At 45.2% G+C, this 21,587-nt stretch overlaps 1 protein-coding gene across 1 annotated transcript in view; it reads left to right on the top strand.

The window, feature by feature from the left end:
* The window catches only part of pde1ca (phosphodiesterase 1C, calmodulin-dependent a), a gene marked incomplete at both ends in the record, with an annotated part of 32,817 nt that extends 24,553 nt beyond the window's left edge, over positions 1-8,264 (top strand). Inside the window, 7 exons of the mRNA XM_079497441.1 lie at positions 1,744-1,872; positions 2,161-2,262; positions 3,030-3,150; positions 3,701-3,782; positions 5,341-5,461; positions 6,926-7,101; positions 8,059-8,264. Coding sequence (XP_079353567.1) covers positions 1,744-1,872; positions 2,161-2,262; positions 3,030-3,150; positions 3,701-3,782; positions 5,341-5,461; positions 6,926-7,101; positions 8,059-8,264 — 937 coding nt within the window. The remainder of the gene's footprint in view (positions 1-1,743; positions 1,873-2,160; positions 2,263-3,029; positions 3,151-3,700; positions 3,783-5,340; positions 5,462-6,925; positions 7,102-8,058) is intronic.
* Positions 8,265-21,587: the final 13,323 nt, after the last annotated feature.

Raw genomic sequence — 21,587 nt, 5'->3', positions numbered from 1 at the left:
TTTCTCTCTCAAACATGTAAACTTTGAATATTGACAATTGGGGCGAAATTGAGCCACACTTCTCTGCTGAGTCCACTTGATCCCATGACATAAGCCAAATTCCAATACCGCAACTTTCACACTCGCTCACTCCCCTCGCGTCCTCCACTCGCTCCTCGGCTCCGCCCCCAGCGAGGAGGAGTGGAGGAGGAGAGGATTCAATGCGAGGACAGAGTGGTGGAGTGGATTTGCCTCTAGAATCGGAATGTACTCCGCTGTCATTTCAAAGCGACGGCACATTCCGCGATCACTTATGACGTGAATCAATTCAATTCAATTCAAAGGGCTTTATTGGCATGGGAAAACATACGTTTACATTGCCAAAGCAAAAGTGGTGGAACAATACAGTGTCACACAGCTGGATCACTGGAACTCTGAACCCAGAGCCATACAGTCTACAGAATAGACAATTCATTTTTGTGCATGTAACCGAGGCCAATGTGTATGTATTGGTAACATGTGCAACAAGGCTATTTATTCCTGAAATAGTGAATAAGCCAGGATGCGCACACTTTTATATTATATGATTGTGAATGTGAAGGGAATTCCTGACCTGCCCGCAGCCCGCGTTCCTTTTTGCTCGTATAAATACCCCCCCCCCCCTCCCCTCCTCGGACAGTCCCTCCTCCGACAGTCTTTGCAAATAACGGACACTATAACAGGAATTATTATAGGTAGTCTCTCTGACTTACATATTCAGTTCAGTCCACATATAAATAAATACATATTTGTCACCGTCATTCATAGCAGTCTGTGCATTCAGGCATGCACAGAGAGAAATTAACTATAGCTTTTGAGGTGCGCACAATATAGCCTACTTTTATTATGCTTATATCACACAACGCAATAAAGCCAGTGGCTTGTTGTGGTCCTTTCACTTTCACATAGGCTATACATAGGCTACTGTATCATTCTGAAGCTCTGCTCTATTAATTCAGCGAAAATGTGTCTCTTCAACAAACAGCAAAGCTTTTTAGTTTAATGTGTGTGCGTGCATGTGTGTGTTGGGTCAGCGACAGCGTCTCATCAGCCGCAGCGGCCGGCAGCTAGTGGTCGTGGATGGGGGGGGGGGGGTGCATAGTATCGGGTTTCAAGCAGTGTTTTCTGTGCCACATGTGGAGGAGGCGGACTTATGTCACTGGAGAAGGAAAAAAACATGTACACGTGATGCGGAAATCCGCAGCGAGGAGACAACATACCCCACCGAGCCTGCACCTGATGTACACTCGCTCTATGCGGTCTCGGAGAGCCCACTCGGCTCCTCCACTCGACTCCACTCTCCTCCTCGATGGAGCACTTTAACAATCGGAACGTTAACCATTTCCGGGTCAAGCTGGAATGACCCCGAGTGATCGAGTGGGAGTGAGCGAGTGGCCGAGATTTTGGGTATTGGAATTTGGCTATAGACTTTGGCTGCCATATGAGGTTATATTCAAAAGCCATGTTTTGGGCATGAGTCAGTTTCTTGGTCTGACCCAAGGTTTCTGAGGTGATAAAAGGCTATTTTGGGGACATTGCTAATTACGGGGCCATGGATAACACGTGTCAATGATGATGATTTCAGTTTTATATTGGCTTAATTTAAGGTAGCCTAATTGCTGTTCACGCACCGCTCGATGGTGGAAAGGCAGTTTTAGCAGAAGATGAAGTGAGTACTTCCACCCGCAGGCGGTTTATGGTGTAAAACTTGTCATTGTTTTCCAGGTCGGACACGGCCATCTTGTACAACGACCGCGCCGTGCTGGAGAACCACCACATCAGCGCTGCATACCGCCTGCTGCAGGATGATGACGACATGAACATCTTCTCCAACCTGCCCAAGGACGACTGGAGGTAAGAGGGATGGCGCTATAAGAGGGTGTTCTGGAAAATTTGGGGCAGTGGTCTCATGTTTTGGAATTGGCATCCAGGGAGTGTGTGTGTGTGTGTGAGAGACAAAAAGGATAGATCAAGAGGACTAATCTATCAGAATGATAGAGCACTATTCTAAAATTGAGTTCTGTCAGAGTGGCGGACTGGAGGATTTATGAACTCTCTCTCTCTCTCTCTCTCTCTCTCTCTCTCTCTCTCTCTCTCTCTCTCTCTCTCTCTCTCTCTCTCTCTCTCTCTCATATCCTACAGAGAGCTTCGAGCTCTGGTAGTAGAGATGGTCTTGGCCACAGACATGTCTTGTCACTTCCAGCAGATCAAAGCTATGAAGAACTTCCTCCAGCAGCCTGAGGCGTGAGTATCCTGCTCACCTTTTGGGTGAATGTGTTTGGTCCGACGTACTAACAGTCCTATACAGTCATGAGTCCGTCACCCTACCCAAAGCCCAACCCTAAACCTCACAGGAAGTCACGTGTTAGTTTTAACCTGCCACGGGTTGGTTTTAACCTGCCGCCCAAGTCGGGAGCCACGGGTGAGTTTTAATCCGCAGCACGGGACATAACCGGCAGTGCTGGTCGATGTTGTTGAACTAATCCTAATAATAATACATACAATTAATATAACGCTATTCAAGGTACCCAAAGTCCCTTTACAAAACAATATAATAAAAACAGTATTATTAAAAAAATAAACTAGATAAAAAAGTTAAAAAGGTTAAAAGCTATAGGTAGAAGTAAATGTACCATATACAATGTCTAAAATAATTAACTATTTACTGCTGTTATAAAGAAAACAAAAGTAAGCTCGTCTCAGCGTCCTCTCAGCGTCCTCATTGACAATAAAAGTACATTGTGAAAGTACATTTTCGAGCTCTGCTTCTACAAACAGCAGCAGCAATTAATGCCTGTATGCCTAACAAACGTATGCACCGATACCAACAGTCAGACACACCATGAGTCAGACACCCTCCCCAAATTTGTAACCAGCAGCACGGGTGATTTGTAACCCGCAGCATGGGTGATTTGTAACCCGCAACACAGGTGATTTTTAACCTGCAGCACAGGTGATTTGTAACCCGCAGCACTTGTGATTTGCACCCCGCTGGTCACTGTGTCCTCCAGGATCGACAAGCCCAAGGCGTTGTCTCTGCTCCTGCACACCGCAGATATCAGCCACCCTGCCAAACACTGGGACCTGCACCAGCGATGGACAACCTCACTGCTGGAGGAGTTCTTCAGACAGGTATGCACGGGACCTCACAGCTGGAGGAGTTCTTTACAATTTACAAAACACAATTTAGGCATTTAGCAGACGCTCTTAAATCCAGATTCCAGAGCGACTTACAGTAAAGCAGGAACAATACATGGAAATAGTCATCAAAGAATCATAAGCAAGCTTAAAGAGCCTAATATCTGTCTAAGATTATCTGTGTAGTTTCATGTAATGCAAGACTACAGTGATTAGTAGGCCTAATGCCATCATCTGGGCGGGTGAGTCGTCAGTTGTGTAACTTTCCCAACGTTATATTAAGCTGTGTAAAATAACAGCTAAGCAGCGCGTGCGTGTGATTGCATAATCACGTTTTTCTGGACGATATACCTATCCTGCAGCACGACGTACACTGGATGGGAGGGATTTTCCAGCATGGAGTTGTCCCTGATCCTCCTCTCCGCGAATGATGGCAGCCTGTCCACCATACAGAGGCCAACAACACAGCTGGCCTCCTTCATGCTCTTATTGAGCTTGTTCATCTCTAGTTTGATCTGATCTGCTGTTGTTTTGTGATCTCTAGGGAGACAAAGAGGCGGAACTTGGCTTACCCTTCTCTCCACTGTGTGACCGCAACTCTACCATGGTGGCCCAGTCCCAGATCGGTAAGTCTACCATGGTGGCCCAGTCCCAGATCGGTAAGTCTATACGATGGTGACCCAGTCCCAGATCGGTAAGTCTACCATGGTGACCCAGTCCCAGATCGGTAAGTCTACCATGGTGACCCAGTCCCAGATCGGTAAGTCTATACGATGGTGACCCAGTCCCAGATCGGTAAGTCTATACGATGGTGACCCAGTCCCAGATCGGTAAGTCTACCATGGTGACCCAGTCCCAGATCGGTAAGTCTACCATGGTGACCCAGTCCCAGATCGGTAAGTCTATACGATGGTGACCCAGTCCCAGATCGGTAAGTCTACCATGGTGGCCCAGTCCCAGATCGGTAAGTCTACCATGGTGACCCAGTCCCAGATCGGTAAGTCTACCATGGTGACCCAGTCCCAGATCGGTAAGTCTACCATGGTGACCCAGTCCCAGATCGGTAAGTCTACCATGGTGACCCAGTCCCAGATCGGTAAGTCTACCATGGTGACCCAGTCCCAGATCGGTAAGTCGATGGTGACCCAGTCCCAGATCGGTAAGTCGATGGTGACCCAGTCCCAGATCGGTAAGTCTATACGATGGTGACCCAGTCCCAGATCGGTAAGTCTATACGATGGTGACCCAGTCCCAGATCGGTAAGTCTACCATGTTGACCCAGTCCCAGATCGGTAAGTCTACCATGGTGACCCAGTCCCAGATCGGTAAGTCTACCATGGTGACCCAGTCCCAGATCGGTAAGTCTACCATGGTGACCCAGTCCCAGATCGGTAAGTCTACCATGGTGACCCAGTCCCAGATCGGTAAGTCTACCATGGTGACCCAGTCCCAGATCGGTAAGTCTACCATGGTGACCCAATCCCAGATCGGTAAGTCGATGGTGACCCAGTCCCAGATCGGTAAGTCGATGGTGACCCAGTCCCAGATCGGTAAGTCTATACGATGGTGACCCAGTCCCAGATCGGTAAGTCTATACGATGGTGACCCAGTCCCAGATCGGTAAGTCTACCATGGTGACCCAGTCCCAGATCGGTAAGTCTATACGATGGTGACCCAGTCCCAGATCGGTAAGTCTACCATGGTGACCCAGTCCCAGATCGGTAAGTCTACCATGGTGACCCAGTCCCAGATCGGTAAGTCGATGGTGACCCAGTCCCAGATCGGTAAGTCTACCATGGTGACCCAGTCCCAGATCGGTAAGTCTACCATGGTGGCCCAGTCCCAGATCGGTAAGTCTACCATGGTGACCCAGTCCCAGATCGGTAAGTCTACCATGGTGACCCAGTCTCAGAACGATAAGCAGTAGTGGACAGTAGTAGCAATTTACTTAAGTACTGTACATTTACATATTTTTAAACACACACGCGCATGTGCGCGCACATGTTGGCGCACACACACTTTTTTATCTGTCTTGTCATTATGAGTCACAGACTGAGGGACTGCAGCCAAATGGCAATGGATTCCTGGTGTGTGAGACAGTGTTTCTCTGTGTGTGTGTTTATCTGTGTGTGTGTGTGTGTGTGCGCGTGCATGCGTGCGTGCGTGCGTGTGTTTGTTCCGCAGGGTTCATTGACTTCATTGTAGAGCCCACCTTCAGCGTTCTGACAGACATGACGGAGAAGATGGTCGCGCCTCTCATTGACGAGGCCGATCCATCTGGGCTGACTGTCCTCAGACGCTCCAGGTGACTTACAATTAACCTAAACACTAACCACTGGTGTACAGTAACTAAGTACATTTACTTAACCCATTTAGGTCTGACATCGAAATTTAAAAAATGTCTTCTAAATCCTCCAGTTTTCTGATATACCTATGTTTCTGTATCAGTGGTGCTCAATATTTCATGTCAAGGACCCCAAAAAATACATGTAATATGCCCCCCCCCCCCCCCCCCCCATCTGAAAATATGTTGTTCCATGGACCCCCAGAAGCAAAGGTTTAAGTTAAAATGTTCACTCTGTAATAATATATATTCAATAGACGCTATAGACACCCACTATAGCGCGGCACTTTGTGCCGCGCTATAGTGGGTGTCTTGAGTGTACAGGGTTTGACGGGGGCCCAGGTAAGGCCGGCCTTAATTTGCGGGCGTGTTGAGAACTCTAGTTTTCGCCGTCTACCGGGGGTGGCTGCAGCAATAGAGTTTGAATGGACACTGGTATCAGTCAAAAGGGAGACATCGAAGAGGAACAGGTCAGCCAGACAGTGGCCTTGTGGTTAGAGTGTCCGCCCTGAAACTGGGAGGTCGGGGTTTGATCCCCGGCCGGGTCATACCAATGCCTCCCTGCTTGGCACTCAGCATCAAAGGGTTGGATTGGGGGTCAAATCTACTAATCAAATGATTCCCGAGCGCGGCACACGCTGCAGCTCACCGCTCCTTGGCTGTGGCTCAACCGCTCCAAGAGATGGGTCAAATGCGGAGAACAAATTTCACTGCGGTAACGTGTGTGACAAATCGTATGACTTTGACTTTGCTCCATATCTAAGGGTTTGAGGTCAGATGTAGAATTGCTGGCCAGCTCCTATATGCAGATCTAGGTGACGATCCAGTCTTCTCCATGTATGGCTATCCAGGGTTTGATGAGGTCAGTGCCGTGATATTCATATATGGAGACGGCCATATATGGAGCGTGTCACAATGCATGAGGGACTGACGGCCATATGGTGGCGTGACGTGTCATGAGGGGTGAGGGACTGGCGGCCATATATGGTGGCGTGACATGTCACGAGGCGTGAGGGACTATTAGGTTCCCGGAAGTATTTTCTCTATGGAGAATAACGTTGGGTTTGAGGGAGTGCCGGTGTCGAGTCGGTCGGACCCACGGTTGTCCAGAACCGGCCCAAAAAGGCCTCTCTGCCCAGGGTCCATATATGGAGCTGGCCTGTTCTGACATCATAGACTGCATCTGCATAGACTCCATATTTGGGCATGCCAGACAAAAAACTCCATATATGGGCATAAAAGGGACACAGACATAATTTCTCAGTGGGGCATGCATTTCCAACTTGCATCGTTCCAAGTAGGCCAGTGCCCCACGGGCACTGCTGTATAGAGGCCCCACGGGCACCGCTCTAGTACATTTAAATTGAACAAAATGGCACTTTCATTGACTGCTGGTCTGTGTTTGTGTGTGCGTGTGTGAAGCAGTTTGAACAGCGACAGTGGTACCAGCGAGGGGAAGGGTTCCAGCGTTAAGAGCCAGGCGGGGTCGGACTCGGAGGTCAGCAGTGGTCTCCACACGGTGGACTTCAAAAGTTTCAAGAGCACCTGGGCAGACGAGGTGCACCACAACCGAGACAGATGGAAGACCCAGGCTGACAAAGGTCATCTAAAGCTCTAGCATACTTTTCTTTGCTGTTGTTGAATAAAATCCACTTTTCAACCTTTGGTCCTCACTAATATTCATTATAAAATAGCACAATTTTTTTCCAACTCGGTTCGGTCTGTGGGCAGTTCAGAAACCCGTCTTCCAGTGATATTTTTTAACGATGCGTCACAATGCGTCGCGATTTGTGAGCTTGTAGATCTGTACGGGGCATGGTGGCACAGTCGGTAGTGCTGTCGCCTCACAGCTAGAAGGTCCTGGGTTTGATTTGTGCTGGGAACGCTGTGGGCACTGGGGGCATGCTCTCTCCTCCGCGTCATCAGTGCCCATACCCGAGGCGGGGTTGGCGAAAGGGCCTTTCTGTGTGGAGTTTGCATGTTCTCCCCGTGTCCCCTAGGGGTAGGTACCCTTACAAAAAACATGCAGTAATACTGGTCTCTAAACTACCTCCCCCTGGCCACCCAGGGCGCCTGATGGAGGGGAAAGGAACTGGTCGGAATAACGTGTTCCCCTTCCAAACGCTACGGCCGGTCGGGGGAACTCTCCCCTGTCAGGTGAAAAGAAGCAGCTTGGACTCCTCATGCATATAAGGAAGCATGAGGTCAGTCTGCTGCCCCCCAGGTTGGTAGAGGAAGTGTAGCGCCCAGGATTACATTAGATAATTGACACTGGGTGAAAAAATGGGTTGCAAAATTGTGGGATGAAAATAATAATAATAATAATAATTATTATTATTATATATATATATACTGTACATTTGAAAATTGGACATTCTGCACAGTGAGTACTTTCGGTACATTGAGTACATTTTGATGTCAATACTTTTGTACTTTTACGCAAGTACATTTTGAATTCCAGACATGTACTTGTCATAGAGTAGTTCCACACTGCAGTATTGATACTTTTGCTTAAGTAAAAACAACCGAGTACTTTTTTTTTCTCCACCACTGACCAGACCTAGAGGAGAAAACCAAGAGTGAGACGGCAGCCAATCAGGTCAGTCAGGATGAGGACAGGCGGGACGACAGAGAGACTGCTGCATCCAGCGACCAATCAGAGGACAAGGAAGAGAAGACAGGACCGCAAGAGACACAGGAGGAGGAGGAGGAGGAGGAGCAGGAGGAGGAGAGGCGGGGGCAGGTAGGGGGCGCTAAGGAGTAGGGCCATGGTATAAAGCAAAATAAAATCTCAAGACTGAAAATTTAATGATGATGTTTTAGGCCGACCAGCTGAAGAAATCACTGGCTGACTTGGCTGGCTTGAGCTGGCTTTTATGACATTTCTGAGACCATTTCTGGAAGATGCTTAATTCTAAACTTGTATTCTATTGCTAGTTTGATCATTTCAAATACTCTTTCATCTTAAAATAATTTCAGTCAGGACAACTCATGAATGGATGTGTAGGGATTATTAGGCAAGATTATGATGTCAATTAGCCAGAAATCAAATGCAACCCCGACTCGCCAGCGAATCGAATACACATTTAATTCCTATCTACTTGCATCTCATTAACGTCCAATTGAAGACGTGAGTCACTTAGCCTGTCAATATGCACATAGTTTCCACTCGGAATGAAGCGATTTGAAACTATGTACAAACTGTGTATCTTATCATAAAAACGTCTATCTGAAGACGTGAGTTACGAATACCTGGTATGAATAAATACTGTGTTACAGTTCCCCCAATATAAAACAAATCAAATACACACAGACGGAATCAAAGAATAGTCCAGAGATTTGTTTAGATTGTACCAGCAAAATGAGATATTTATTATATCGAAATACTGTTACAAAATGCTTGCACCTGGTTGTGTGCAATCATTCATTCAAAAATAATACCACATAGCAAATGAACGAGCGCGTCAACAGGTATTTAGTGGAGACATGAGCTTCAGCTAAATAAACTGTTGTGCATTGAAAATATATATTTTGCCAGGCCGGTGTGAGTCCTACCTTTGATAACTCGCGCGGTGAAGCGGAGTTAGTCAATGGTAGTACACAATTAAATTCGATCTGGTCAAAATGATATTACAATTATAGCTTCGTTCTGTTTAAAACACGTAGCAAAGAATATGGATAGTATAGTTTTAGGAAGAAGAAAGAGGAAAGAGGAAAGAGGTTCTCGCGAGGAGGGCTCTATGGTTGGCGTCACTTTTAAGATTTAAATGACAAAACTACGTCAAAAGGGTAGCTAATCCTATCATTAGTTCTGAACACTATTTTGTATTAAAAGAATGTCGTTCTGGGAGCTTGAATGTTATCAAATACATCCTTGACCAACCTTTGTGATGATGGAACCTCAGCGGCGCTCGGAAACTGGATACCAGGGTTAAGTTGACAAAATTAGTTTCCAGCGCGGCACGCGAGTGTAACTTTACTCGTCCTTCTTTGGTTAAAGTATAAAGTATAGAAAAGTCGATCAAATCGTTTCATATGGAAACCCACAAGTGGTTAGCAAAACGGGACTCGCTCTAAGTCCTGATGTACGTGGTTTCCGTGGCGGTGCAGTTCTAAGAGCCCACCGGCTGAGGCAGCCGGCGTCTCGGGGAGAAGAAGCACCAAAATGAGCAACGTGTCTTGGATAAACACACGTTATATTGAAAAGGGGTCTCAAACTAAATTAGGCGTTTTTCTTTGTCTAACTCCAAAACCAGTTTTAACCAGTTTTAGTTGGAGTCAACAGAATTGTTTATACAGCTTTTACGGCCCACAGGAAGAGGGAAAGACGCTGTCCTGTGCGCCTATCACTCTCTCTCCTTATCGCTGGCCTAATCGCTAAGGAATCTTCTCTTTCAGATGTGTGCGCACACACACACACACACACACACACACACACACACACGTGCGCACCAACGCACACACATTTCCTCTCATTTGACGGACATGTTCACTCTGGTCTCAACGCAGTGGTTAGAACATAGGTAGAACAAAGAGGAGAAACAGTAATAATAACATTTGAGGACAGGTGTCCTACACATTCATTTATAGCGTTGCGTGGGTGTTTGCAGCCCAGAAAGGCAGTGTGTATGCGTGTTGTAATCCAATTCCACGCAGATCTGTTTGCGTGTTGATTTGTGAGTCTGTTTCTTGGTTGAACGGTTTCTTGCGTGCCAGCCCATCTCCTGCTTTAAGCACTAAAAAAGGCAAAAGGGGTCGCTGGGAGGTTGAGGCGTCCTGGTTGCTTAGTCAGTGTAAACATCAAACTGGTGTGTGTGTGGTGAACCAGTGATTTAGTGCCAAGAGGGATGTCACCCTCCCCCTGTTGGTTTTGGTCCTCTAAATTATACTCACTCAAGAGGAACCGGTTTGGGGGGGGGTGTTGCATTGGTTCAACTTGCATAATTGTCAATTACAAACCCTCCCAATGTCAGGCTACATATCCCCTCTCTAGGATAAATGAAGAGACAACGTTCGTGGACCTTCGTTTGGCCTAGTTACATATCCTGACCTCCATTCGGGACAAGATGTCAATTTGAGGCCAATGGGGTGTCTGTCTTGCCCATAGGGCCCCTTTTTCGACAGTGGGGTCGCGTTCCCCTGTAGTGGTGTCAATGTTCGTAGCACTCCCTTGGATGCCCAGGATAGCACCTGTGACACAGGGGAAAGGTAGGAAAGGCAGTGTCTGTACGGTCGTTTCAGGTAGGTGTAGAGTTCTGCTGGGTGCAGAGTAGATTCCATGAGAGAGTGCACAGGCGACAGTGTCTGAATGTCATTCAGGCTTCCCCGAGCACGACATACGCTCCCAGGGGAAACAACACAATGTCAATTCATTCAAAACACTGTCATTCAGGTGGATGCCAGGTTCCGCTAGTCACGGAGCAGCATCCATGAGAGAGAGAAACAGGAGACAGTGTCTGAAGGTCATTCAGGCTTCCCCGAGCACGACATACGCTCCCAGGGGAAACAAAACAATGTCAATTCATTCAAAACACTGTCATTCAGCTGGGTGTAATGCCCTCCAGGCATGGCGTAGCATTCATGTGGGGAAGAAAGAGCGGACAGGAGACAGTGTCTGTAGTGTCATCCAGGCGGATGCAAGGTTCCGCTAGGCGCGGGGTAACATCCATGTGAGGGAGAGAGAGGCAGGAGGCAGTGTCTGTAATGTCATTCAGGTGGGTGTAAGGCTTCCCCGAGCACGACCATACGCTCCCAGGGGAAACACAACAATGTCAAAACATGTCATTGCTGGCAGGTCAAAGTGTTATTGACCACATCATGCACCCAAAACGACATGGTTTCTCCTAAGTCATTTTACACTGAGCTCTCTACTCCTATTGATAAAGTTGTACTGGTCTAACCAAGGTGATAGAGAAGAGAAAAGTGGAACAAGGGCCAGAGTAGAAGAGAGGAAATAATACTTTCGTTTGTTAAAATAAAATTCAAACGATAACAGACTATAAGGAGCAAATGGCTCAACGTCTAGTGGAAATAATTATTTTGTCTGGTAAAAACAAACAAACGAAAAACTAAGGAGCAATGGCTCACACTCTAATGGTAGAAAACAAAACAGTAACTACATTTTGTGACCCCAGGTGGTTTAGCAGGCTAGTGCACCTACAGGTTTGAATTCATTCCGCTAGCGAGGTTGATGTTTGATCATGTCTCACACCGAGTCAGGAAACGGAACAAAAGGTCAACCCTCTATCTTAGGAAGCATTATTCTGCACAGGCACTTTGAGGTCGTTTTTATAATAATAAAACAAGAAAATGTAAACAAAAATTACTAATGGTGTGTGTGTTACACATACCAAGTGATCATCCCGTTTCGGTAGGGGAGGAGGTTTCTTACTGTTTCACGGGAAACAGGGTCCTATGTTGCTTAAACTATTTAGGCGAGAAACTCAATAGGCTAGGCACAACACAGCTAAGAGTTCTACAATGTAGAGCAGCCAACAAGGCGTGCCTGCCGGTGAGTTCTCTCGCCTTGGTTTTGGTCTCAGAGTCTGTCAGTTCGGTGATTGTCTGGGGCGTGTGTAATTTGATTTGGTTTCGGTGTACCCATTTTGTCACTGGCTTGCCTTGGCCTTTCCATTTGGGGAGGGACCTATTGTTCATCCCCTCTTGGTGAGCAAAAGTGGAACACCGAACCAAACCCCTTACTTGGAGCTGGTCCTGCGAGGGCCTTTTGCCATAGTGGGCTTTCTTGACCTCCATGCTCTTTGCCAAGTTCTTCTGAGAAGATCTGGCAAATGGTCCAATCCAATCTATCTGCAGATCTGCCCATGGGAACATAATTCCCCTCTCTTGTAAGGGTGTTCTCGGGGTTGGACTTGAAGGTTGGAACTGACAGCACGTCAAACAACCTTTCACATAATGAACCACGTCTTGGTACATTTTGGGCCAATAGGCCATCTGGCACAACTCATCGCAGGTTGCCTCGACACCTCGGTGTACAGCAGTTGGGGAGTTGTGGCCGAAGCTTAATAGTACCCCCCTGTGGTGCTGGGGTATAACTAGACGCGGAGAAGTATATGAATCAACAGCATACACCAACAGACCATTGCTCAGTGACATGTAGTCGCTTGACACCAGTAGTTGTGTTAAATACTCTGTTGAGTCCCTGTCTGTGTCAGGGATAGGTGTTGGTGTGTCCCCAGCAAGGAGCGCCATCATGTGGGCTAGGGCTGGGTCAGCCGCCTGTAATGACACTAGATCAAAGTCTCTTTTCACAGGGGCCGTCGTCCCATCAGGGGACCGTTGGTCCCGCTGCAGTAACGCAGGGATTTTGCCAATGACCGGAATGGTCAGGCTGGAATCATAGAAGTCAGTGCTTATCAACAAACCCAAGTCTGTTCCTTCGCACAAAGTGACGTCGGTATCCAACCGGTTGATCACCGATGGGTCTGTAGACCTTCCTTCCACATCCAAAATGGGTGTGCCTTGGAAAGTCAGACTTTGCCGTAACTGGGCATCTCTCCCCCCTAAAGGAGGAGTCCCCGGTGGGGAATTAGTGCCCTGTAAGCAAGTTATTTCCAGCTGTGCCTCCACGAGGTCACTGTTGGTCTGTTGAAACTGGGTAAACTGCGCCTTGAGGTCGGCGATCTCTTGTTTAGCCCTATTCAACTTACTATCTGTGGTGGCTAGCTTGGTGACAATATCAGTCAAGCGAGCCTGTGTCTCTCGTAACTCAAGTTCATCTGTCAAGTCTTTTATCTGCTGCTGAGACCTGGCAATTGCCTCCACGTTAGCTTTGACTGCTAAGCAATCAAGCTCATGTAACCGGACTAAGTTTGCCAATACATGCCCAGTTAATTTCTCGCGTTCTGCCTCAGTGTAAAGTCTTGATTCAGCATGAGCACTAGCTAAAGTTTGGAGATTTGAAAGGACTGTGTCTGCATCTATTTGACCGACGTTAGGAATGTCAGAGTCTGTCAGACTAAGCATCTTTCTTATAGCTACGCAACAATCCATGTTCCCTGTTCGTGTAGCTGGCTAACAGCACAGTATGCTTCTAAGCCGCAACAACTCTGTCAACAGACAGCGGTAGGAAACAATGCAACAACCACGCTCCCTCGCTGCCTCTCAGGCAAAAACAGCACTGTGGTCCTCAATTTGGTTTGAGGACAATTGTGCACAAGTGAAAAGGCTATATCGTTTGTGTTATTATTCCTGCCCCTAACCCCCCTTTTTATTAACACCCTTAGTTCCTTTTGCAAGGAAGAAAGGGAGTAAATAAAAATTAAAAAGGGAATAAACACAACAAAAAAAAATCTTTTGAATTAAAAATCACAAACTGTAAATGTCCAAAATTAAAATAATTAATTAAACCCAATCAGTCAATTGCCTGATCAATCAAACCTCAAAGGTTTGATCAACCACACATCCAACCAAACGGAAATAACCAATTAAACCAGCAAGCCAATTGCCTGGTCGATCAAAACCTCAAAAGGTTGTTAGATCCACCACTCATTTAGCCAGAAGGTTATTTCGAGCCTTAAATTTTAAATGCCACCAAGGAATGACTGAATCTCTTGAAATTCACACTCCTAATGACAAAACGTTATTAATTAAGTAAACTCAACAATTTAATTGCCTGGTCAATTAAAACATCAACCACACACTTAAACAGAGTTTATTTTAAAAATCCCAGCGTCCAACGAGAGATCGGAATGAATCATTACAATAATTAAGTCAATCCCCATCTCAAAAGTGGAACTGGAATCTTCAAAACAAACCCATTTGAGCATAACGGGCCAATGAATCGACTGAAATCCTGAAAGATTTTAAAACGATCAGTCAACCAAAGTCCACCTTAAAAATTTAAAGTCAAATGATAATGCCTGAAATAAGCTAGGGCAGGGGTGTGATTAAAACGAATAACAAAAGACCTGTATCCCTTAAACAAAGCAAGCTTGATTTTGCACAGAACAAAGGCTATGCAAATTTAAAGAATGCTCCAATTTTGTCCAAGGCACAGGCCGTAAATAGCAGAAACGTTTCACTTATGCACCACAAAATCAATTATCCACAACCGAATTTGCCTGAAATGAGCGTAAAAGAGGGTTTACGATTACCACAACACCACGCTATATGTTTACAAACACAAGCAAACAACGCAAAATGTCCCCACAGCAGTGAGGCAATTAATGAGCTACCAGTATATGCGAACTTAATGAGTGTACTTTGACACGCAAAATAAGTCCCCACCAAGTGCAAAGATTAAGAGGTGTTAATCTTCGTCAAGTAGCAAAAACACGACCATGCATGTGCCCTCTTACAGCTCACATAGTGAAGCTAATGTTATGACACGTGTGACACCAGCGACGGCCACTAGATGGGGCGGCACGCCTTACTTGTATCACAACAACGTGTCAGTAGGCTGGACACCAAGTGTCACGGCCTGAGACCCCCACCTCTCAGGGCGGAGTTTCAGACGGGGGAAATCAAGATGGCGATTTTGCAATCTGGCTGGAAGCAGCGTCCCACAAGTACAGCGGAAACGCCCCACGTCACCAATTTCCAAAATGGCGACCTCGCAAAGTCGCAAAACACAATGGCCAGAGTCCCCCGAACATTAGATGGTTTCACACTGTCTTTTGACCAACGTCACACCAAGTATAACGCTGCTTGAACCGTATGGGCCCCGTAAAAGCAATCAAGCCAACGACCAGACAGTCCACTAGATTTATTTCACTCCTGATTTAATGACCGGACACCTCAAAACGACGCACTATGGGGACACCTAAGTCTAAATTCATACTAAACCTTTTAAAATGGTTTTTCTGTAATCCCGTGAGCCGCTATGGGTTCTAGACAATTTCCAGGCTCCAAATTAGCAATAGGCATTACACAATGACACTATACGAATTAAATCGATCTGCTAAATGGCAAAATAGATTCGTTGCTGAACTATTCACGAGCAGCTTACGCTCGGAGCAATTGGCAACAGGGCGCTAGGAAATAAAATCTGTTAAAAACGATAGCCCTTGGTTTATTAATTTCGCTCCTTATATTAAACACCACAAGCCTCTGCAGAAAGCTGCGGATAAATTGGGAGGGTATTCGAACGTAATGTTGTAGGTTCCAGCCACGGTCACAGCGTGAGACGCGGATCAAACCATTTACTCTAAAAAAGAAACAACCTCGATTCCAATTACATGTACATTAATTTCTCTCACATCGAAGGGTCTTATATAACACAGTAAACCAGTTCCGTTAACGGGACACCATTATGTAGGGATTATTAGGCAAGATTATGATGTCAATTAGCCAGAAATCAAATGCAACCCCGACTCGCCAGCGAATCGAATACACATTTAATTCCTATCTACTTGCATCTCATTAACGTCCAATTGAAGACGTGAGTCACTTAGCCTGTCAATATGCACATAGTTTCCACTCGGAATGAAGCGATTTGAAACTATGTACAAACTGTGTATCTTATCATAAAAACGTCTATCTGAAGACGTGAGTTACGAATACCTGGTATGAATAAATACTGTGTTACAGTTCCCCCAATATAAAACAAATCAAATACACACAGACGGAATCAAAGAATAGTCCAGAGATTTGTTTAGATTGTACCAGCAAAATGAGATATTTATTATATCGAAATACTGTTACAAAATGCTTGCACCTGGTTGTGTGCAATCATTCATTCAAAAATAATACCACATAGCAAATGAACGAGCGCGTCAACAGGTATTTAGTGGAGACATGAGCTTCAGCTAAATAAACTGTTGTGCATTGAAAATATATATTTTGCCAGGCCGGTGTGAGTCCTACCTTTGATAACTCGCGCGGTGAAGCGGAGTTAGTCAATGGTAGTACACAATTAAATTCGATCTGGTCAAAATGATATTACAATTATAGCTTCGTTCTGTTTAAAACACGTAGCAAAGAATATGGATAGTATAGTTTTAGGAAGAAGAAAGAGGAAAGAGGAAAGAGGTTCTCGCGAGGAGGGCTCTATGGTTGGCGTCACTTTTAAGATTTAAATGACAAAACTACGTCAAAAGGGTAGCTAATCCTATCATTAGTTCTGAACACTATTTTGTATTAAAAGAATGTCGTTCTGGGAGCTTGAATGTTATCAAATACATCCTTGACCAACCTTTGTGATGATGGAACCTCAGCGGCGCTCGGAAACTGGATACCAGGGTTAAGTTGACAAAATTAGTTTCCAGCGCGGCACGCGAGTGTAACTTTACTCGTCCTTCTTTGGTTAAAGTATAAAGTATAGAAAAGTCGATCAAATCGTTTCATATGGAAACCCACAAGTGGTTAGCAAAACGGGACTCGCTCTAAGTCCTGATGTACGTGGTTTCCGTGGCGGTGCAGTTCTAAGAGCCCACCGGCTGAGGCAGCCGGCGTCTCGGGGAGAAGAAGCACCAAAATGAGCAACGTGTCTTGGATAAACACACGTTATATTGAAAAGGGGTCTCAAACTAAATTAGGCGTTTTTCTTTGTCTAACTCCAAAACCAGTTTTAACCAGTTTTAGTTGGAGTCAACAGAATTGTTTATACAGCTTTTACGGCCCACAGGAAGAGGGAAAGACGCTGTCCTGTGCGCCTATCACTCTCTCTCCTTATCGCTGGCCTAATCGCTAAGGAATCTTCTCTTTCAGATGTGTGCGCACACACACACACACACACACACACACACACACACACGTGCGCACCAACGCACACACATTTCCTCTCATTTGACGGACATGTTCACTCTGGTCTCAACGCAGTGGTTAGAACATAGGTAGAACAAAGAGGAGAAACAGTAATAATAACATTTGAGGACAGGTGTCCTACACATTCATTTATAGCGTTGCGTGGGTGTTTGCAGCCCAGAAAGGCAGTGTGTATGCGTGTTGTAATCCAATTCCACGCAGATCTGTTTGCGTGTTGATTTGTGAGTCTGTTTCTTGGTTGAACGGTTTCTTGCGTGCCAGCCCATCTCCTGCTTTAAGCACTTAAAAAGGCAAAAGGGGTCGCTGGGAGGTTGAGGCGTCCTGGTTGCTTAGTCAGTGTAAACATCAAACTGGTGTGTGTGTGGTGAACCAGTGATTTAGTGCCAAGAGGGATGTCACCCTCCCCCTGTTGGTTTTGGTCCTCTAAATTATACTCACTCAAGAGGAACCGGTTTGGGGGGGGGTGTTGCATTGGTTCAACTTGCATAATTGTCAATTACAAACCCTCCCAATGTCAGGCTACAGATGGAATATATATTGAATATAAAATGAGCAATATATTTATTATGGTTTGGCGATGAATTGGATCTGCTTTTTAGGTACTCAGATCAAACGCATCAGTCCCAACCATAGGGACTCTGAATCCCCCGTACCTAAACAGCAGATCCAAAACGCAACTGCACTGAGTTTCCTGACCGAACTTGACCTGCGCATGTCTGACAGGCGCAACGCTCATTAATGACGGAAAATAGCCAATCTACAAATCTACAACACAATCTACAACAGCCGATCTACAAGCTTTAATCCATGAGTAGGGCTACAACTATCCATTCATTTCGTAGCCATTACTCTTACGGGTATTTCGGCGGTCGTGGTGAAAATAACAAAGCTTCCACCATTGGAATTGCATCACGGAACGTACACAAATTGTCGACAAATGTATTGATTGATTTATCGACTAATAGATGCATTGATTATTTTTTGACAAACCAACATTCAGCAACAATGTTTTATGGTTGCACAGCGATGTCACGCAAAAACGTGAAAAAGAAAAAGCTGATCAGCTATTGTCACTGTATTTTCACAAATCTAAAAGGTCATTGTCACGAGCTTTGCAATTTTAAATTGTGGGGGGGGGGGGCGGGGGCTGAGGGTACTGACATGCCCACAGAGTAAATTATATGTATGAAATTATTGATTATCCTTTTATTTTGTATAATCAATTGCATTGTTTCGTATAACTGTCAAGGAGCACCCGGAGGAGCCCGCGCAACAAGAAGGAGAGGAGGAGCCCATAGCGGCCCCTGGGGGCCCCGAACACAACGGACACGGAGGGCCTCAGGAACCAGCAGGCAATCAGACCAGCTCACAGCACAAACAGCATGATCACAATGGTATGGTGTCCTAAAGTAGAACTGTGTGTGTGTGTGTGTGTATACATTTTTCGCCTTAGTATTAGTTGACGCTATAGCTTAAGTTTGATGAATGCGTCGTTCAACACTCGTCACGCAAAGCTTACATTTATCTTAACCCCTTTGAACCCTTACATTAAGTATAGAGTCCCTAGTATCGGGGCTCTAGTGACGTTCCTGTTTTCGTACATTATCTTCGCTGAAAATAGCTGAGAACGTGTCGCAACGCATCGTGCTTTGAGCTTGTGGATTGTATACACACACACACACGCACGCACGCACCCACACACACACACACACACACACACACAGAAAGAGTATGTTAATTTACACACACACACACACACACGAGTATGTTAATTGTTCCATAATAACCTGAAACTTACTTACCTACTTCCTCCTGCCGTCTGTTTCCAGGCAACGCCGAAGCCGGCGACCTGATCCGCTTCCACAAAAGACCCAGCTACTGCGTCAACTCCTACCGCCCCCTACTGTCCAAACTGGGAGAGGTTCATCCCAGGGGCCTCATTGATGCCAGGGGCCCCATTGATGCCAGGGGCCCCATTGATGCCAGGGGCCCCATTGATGCCAGGGGCAAAGCCAGGAGACTGCAGACCATCTCCTTGCGCCGGGGGAAGTGAACCCATATGCCTGGACAGTGTCCTCGTGTCAGGAATGTGACAGTAGTTGATTACTTCACTAAGACAAACATTCCCAGAAAATAGCAGATCGACAAGCTCAAAGCACGATGCTTGACGACATGTTGTGCGTTTGTAGATCAGCTATTTTCAGCAAAGATAATGTAGAGCGAAAACAGGAAGGTCACTAGAGCCCCGATAGGGACTTTATGGGTTCAAAGGGGTTACGATAATTGTAAGCTTTGCGTGACGAGTGTTGAACGACGCATTCATCAAACTTAAGCTATAGCGCACACAGCTTGTTTTCCATCGTATACCTGCAGTGATGCATAATATGACGTCAACTAATACTAAGACGAAAGATGTTCGTCGACCACCATTTTTTCACTGACTAAAACTAAATGGAAACTAAATGAAAACTAAGCTATATGATTACTAAAACTAAGACTACATAATGTTGACCAACAAATTGAAGAGATCCAGTATTCAGTATACAAGAGATCCAGTCATTTTACACTTGGTTGCATGCTGAAAATAGCAGATCTATAACCTCGCGTCAGCAAGCTTTCCACCTTGGAGGAAAGCCTGGTCTGTGTTCCAAAATCCCTGTGTGAACCAGTCTGGAGCGGATGGTAATTTACATCATGTTGAAGACTTGTAGTCACTGATTTGTAGTCATCAGGCAGGAAACCATATAAGTACCCATTCATAATACTGATTCCGCCTTGTGGTTTCCTGCCAGATGACTACAAATCATTGACTACAAAATTATGAAAGTTACCATCCGCTCCCGACCGGATCATAGACACGAAATGGAATATGCTGCCCAGGCTATAGATCTACAAGCTCACAACGTGTCATGCTGCGACGCGTTGTGAGCTTGTAGATCTGCTATTTTCAGCAAGTGTAAAAGCATCCATTACAACAGCATCGTAAAGGCCCGCCAAAATATTTAGTCGACTAAATGAACTGTAGATTTAGTCGACTAAAATCTTATATTTAGTCGACTAAAACTAGACTAACACTAAAGCATTACAGATGACTACAATAATGACTAAAACTAAATTAAGCTTTATTCCAATGACTATACGAAAATCAGAATTTGCTGCCAAAATCAACACTGTATTACAGGCATCTAAACATATTGTTACTGTATGGTAGATCCAATGAAGCTATAGTCGCAAGTTCTTGTTAATACTTTTCATTGGTTCAATATTCATTAAAACCACACACTTTTACTATACCTTCACTCTAATTACATTTGTTTCAATAGCAAAGATAGTACAGTAGATCCACAAGCTCACAACACGTTTGTTACTTTTGAGTGACACTGTAGTATGATGTTGCAATACATACATTTAGTGTGCGTGCGTGCGTGCATGCGCATGTGTGCGCGCGTGCATGTGTGGGTCTGTATTGCACGGGAAAATGTGACAATGGGTTGGCAGCCAAGTGTCACGCTCATAGTGCAACGTCTCGTTTTAGGCAACGGTGCGTTATCTATAGGTCATGTCAAGGACCCCCAAATTGACACTAATTAGCCTGTGGACCCCCATTTGAAAAGATATATATGGAGATCTAAGGGTTTGAGGTCAGATGTAGAGTTTCTGGCCAATATTGATGTCGAGGGATCTCCATATTCCCATATATGGGCTTATTGATGTCACGTGATGTCACAGTCAGGCATGCCTGGGGTGACCAACCAACCAACCAACTGACTGATTGACTGACGGTCTGACGGGAAATGCACAATTTCATAGTAAATGCGACCTGCAGTCGCAATAATAAAGACGTCAGACTACAACCTTACTAGTACTACACCTCAAACTAAGCTGGAAAATGACTACATTTTAACCGCAATGTCCGCAAAATACTTTTAACCGCAAAAGACTGTCATCTCCTGTACTGTTCCAATGTCATGATGAGCACACACCATTGGCTTTTGTTAAATAGGCTACATAACGTTTTACAACAATACATCAACTGACAGAATCCATGATAAACATGACATATGCACTCTATATAATTATGTTATCTGTTCATAATAATATATACACTAGGCTATATCATGTATACGTTTCGTACTAATGAAGGCAATAAAAAGCATATTACATTCATTCAAAGCTTCATTAATGGGAAAATTGCCGTAATCATTGCTTAATATTAATAACACAATATACATAGGCCTACAGTACGAAACCCCCCAACAGTTTAAAAAAAAAGGCATGGGCAAGTCAATGAAGTGTGTATTGATTGATTGATTGATTGAAGAATTTATTAACAGTTTGCAGAATTACAGTACATTTCAAG

This window comes from Electrona antarctica (genome assembly GCF_951216825.1).
Source record: "Electrona antarctica genome assembly, chromosome: 1".
Lineage (NCBI taxonomy): Eukaryota > Metazoa > Chordata > Actinopteri > Myctophiformes > Myctophidae > Electrona > Electrona antarctica.
Note: the sequence above shows the minus strand (reverse complement) of the source record. Positions and strands in the feature narration are given on the sequence as shown.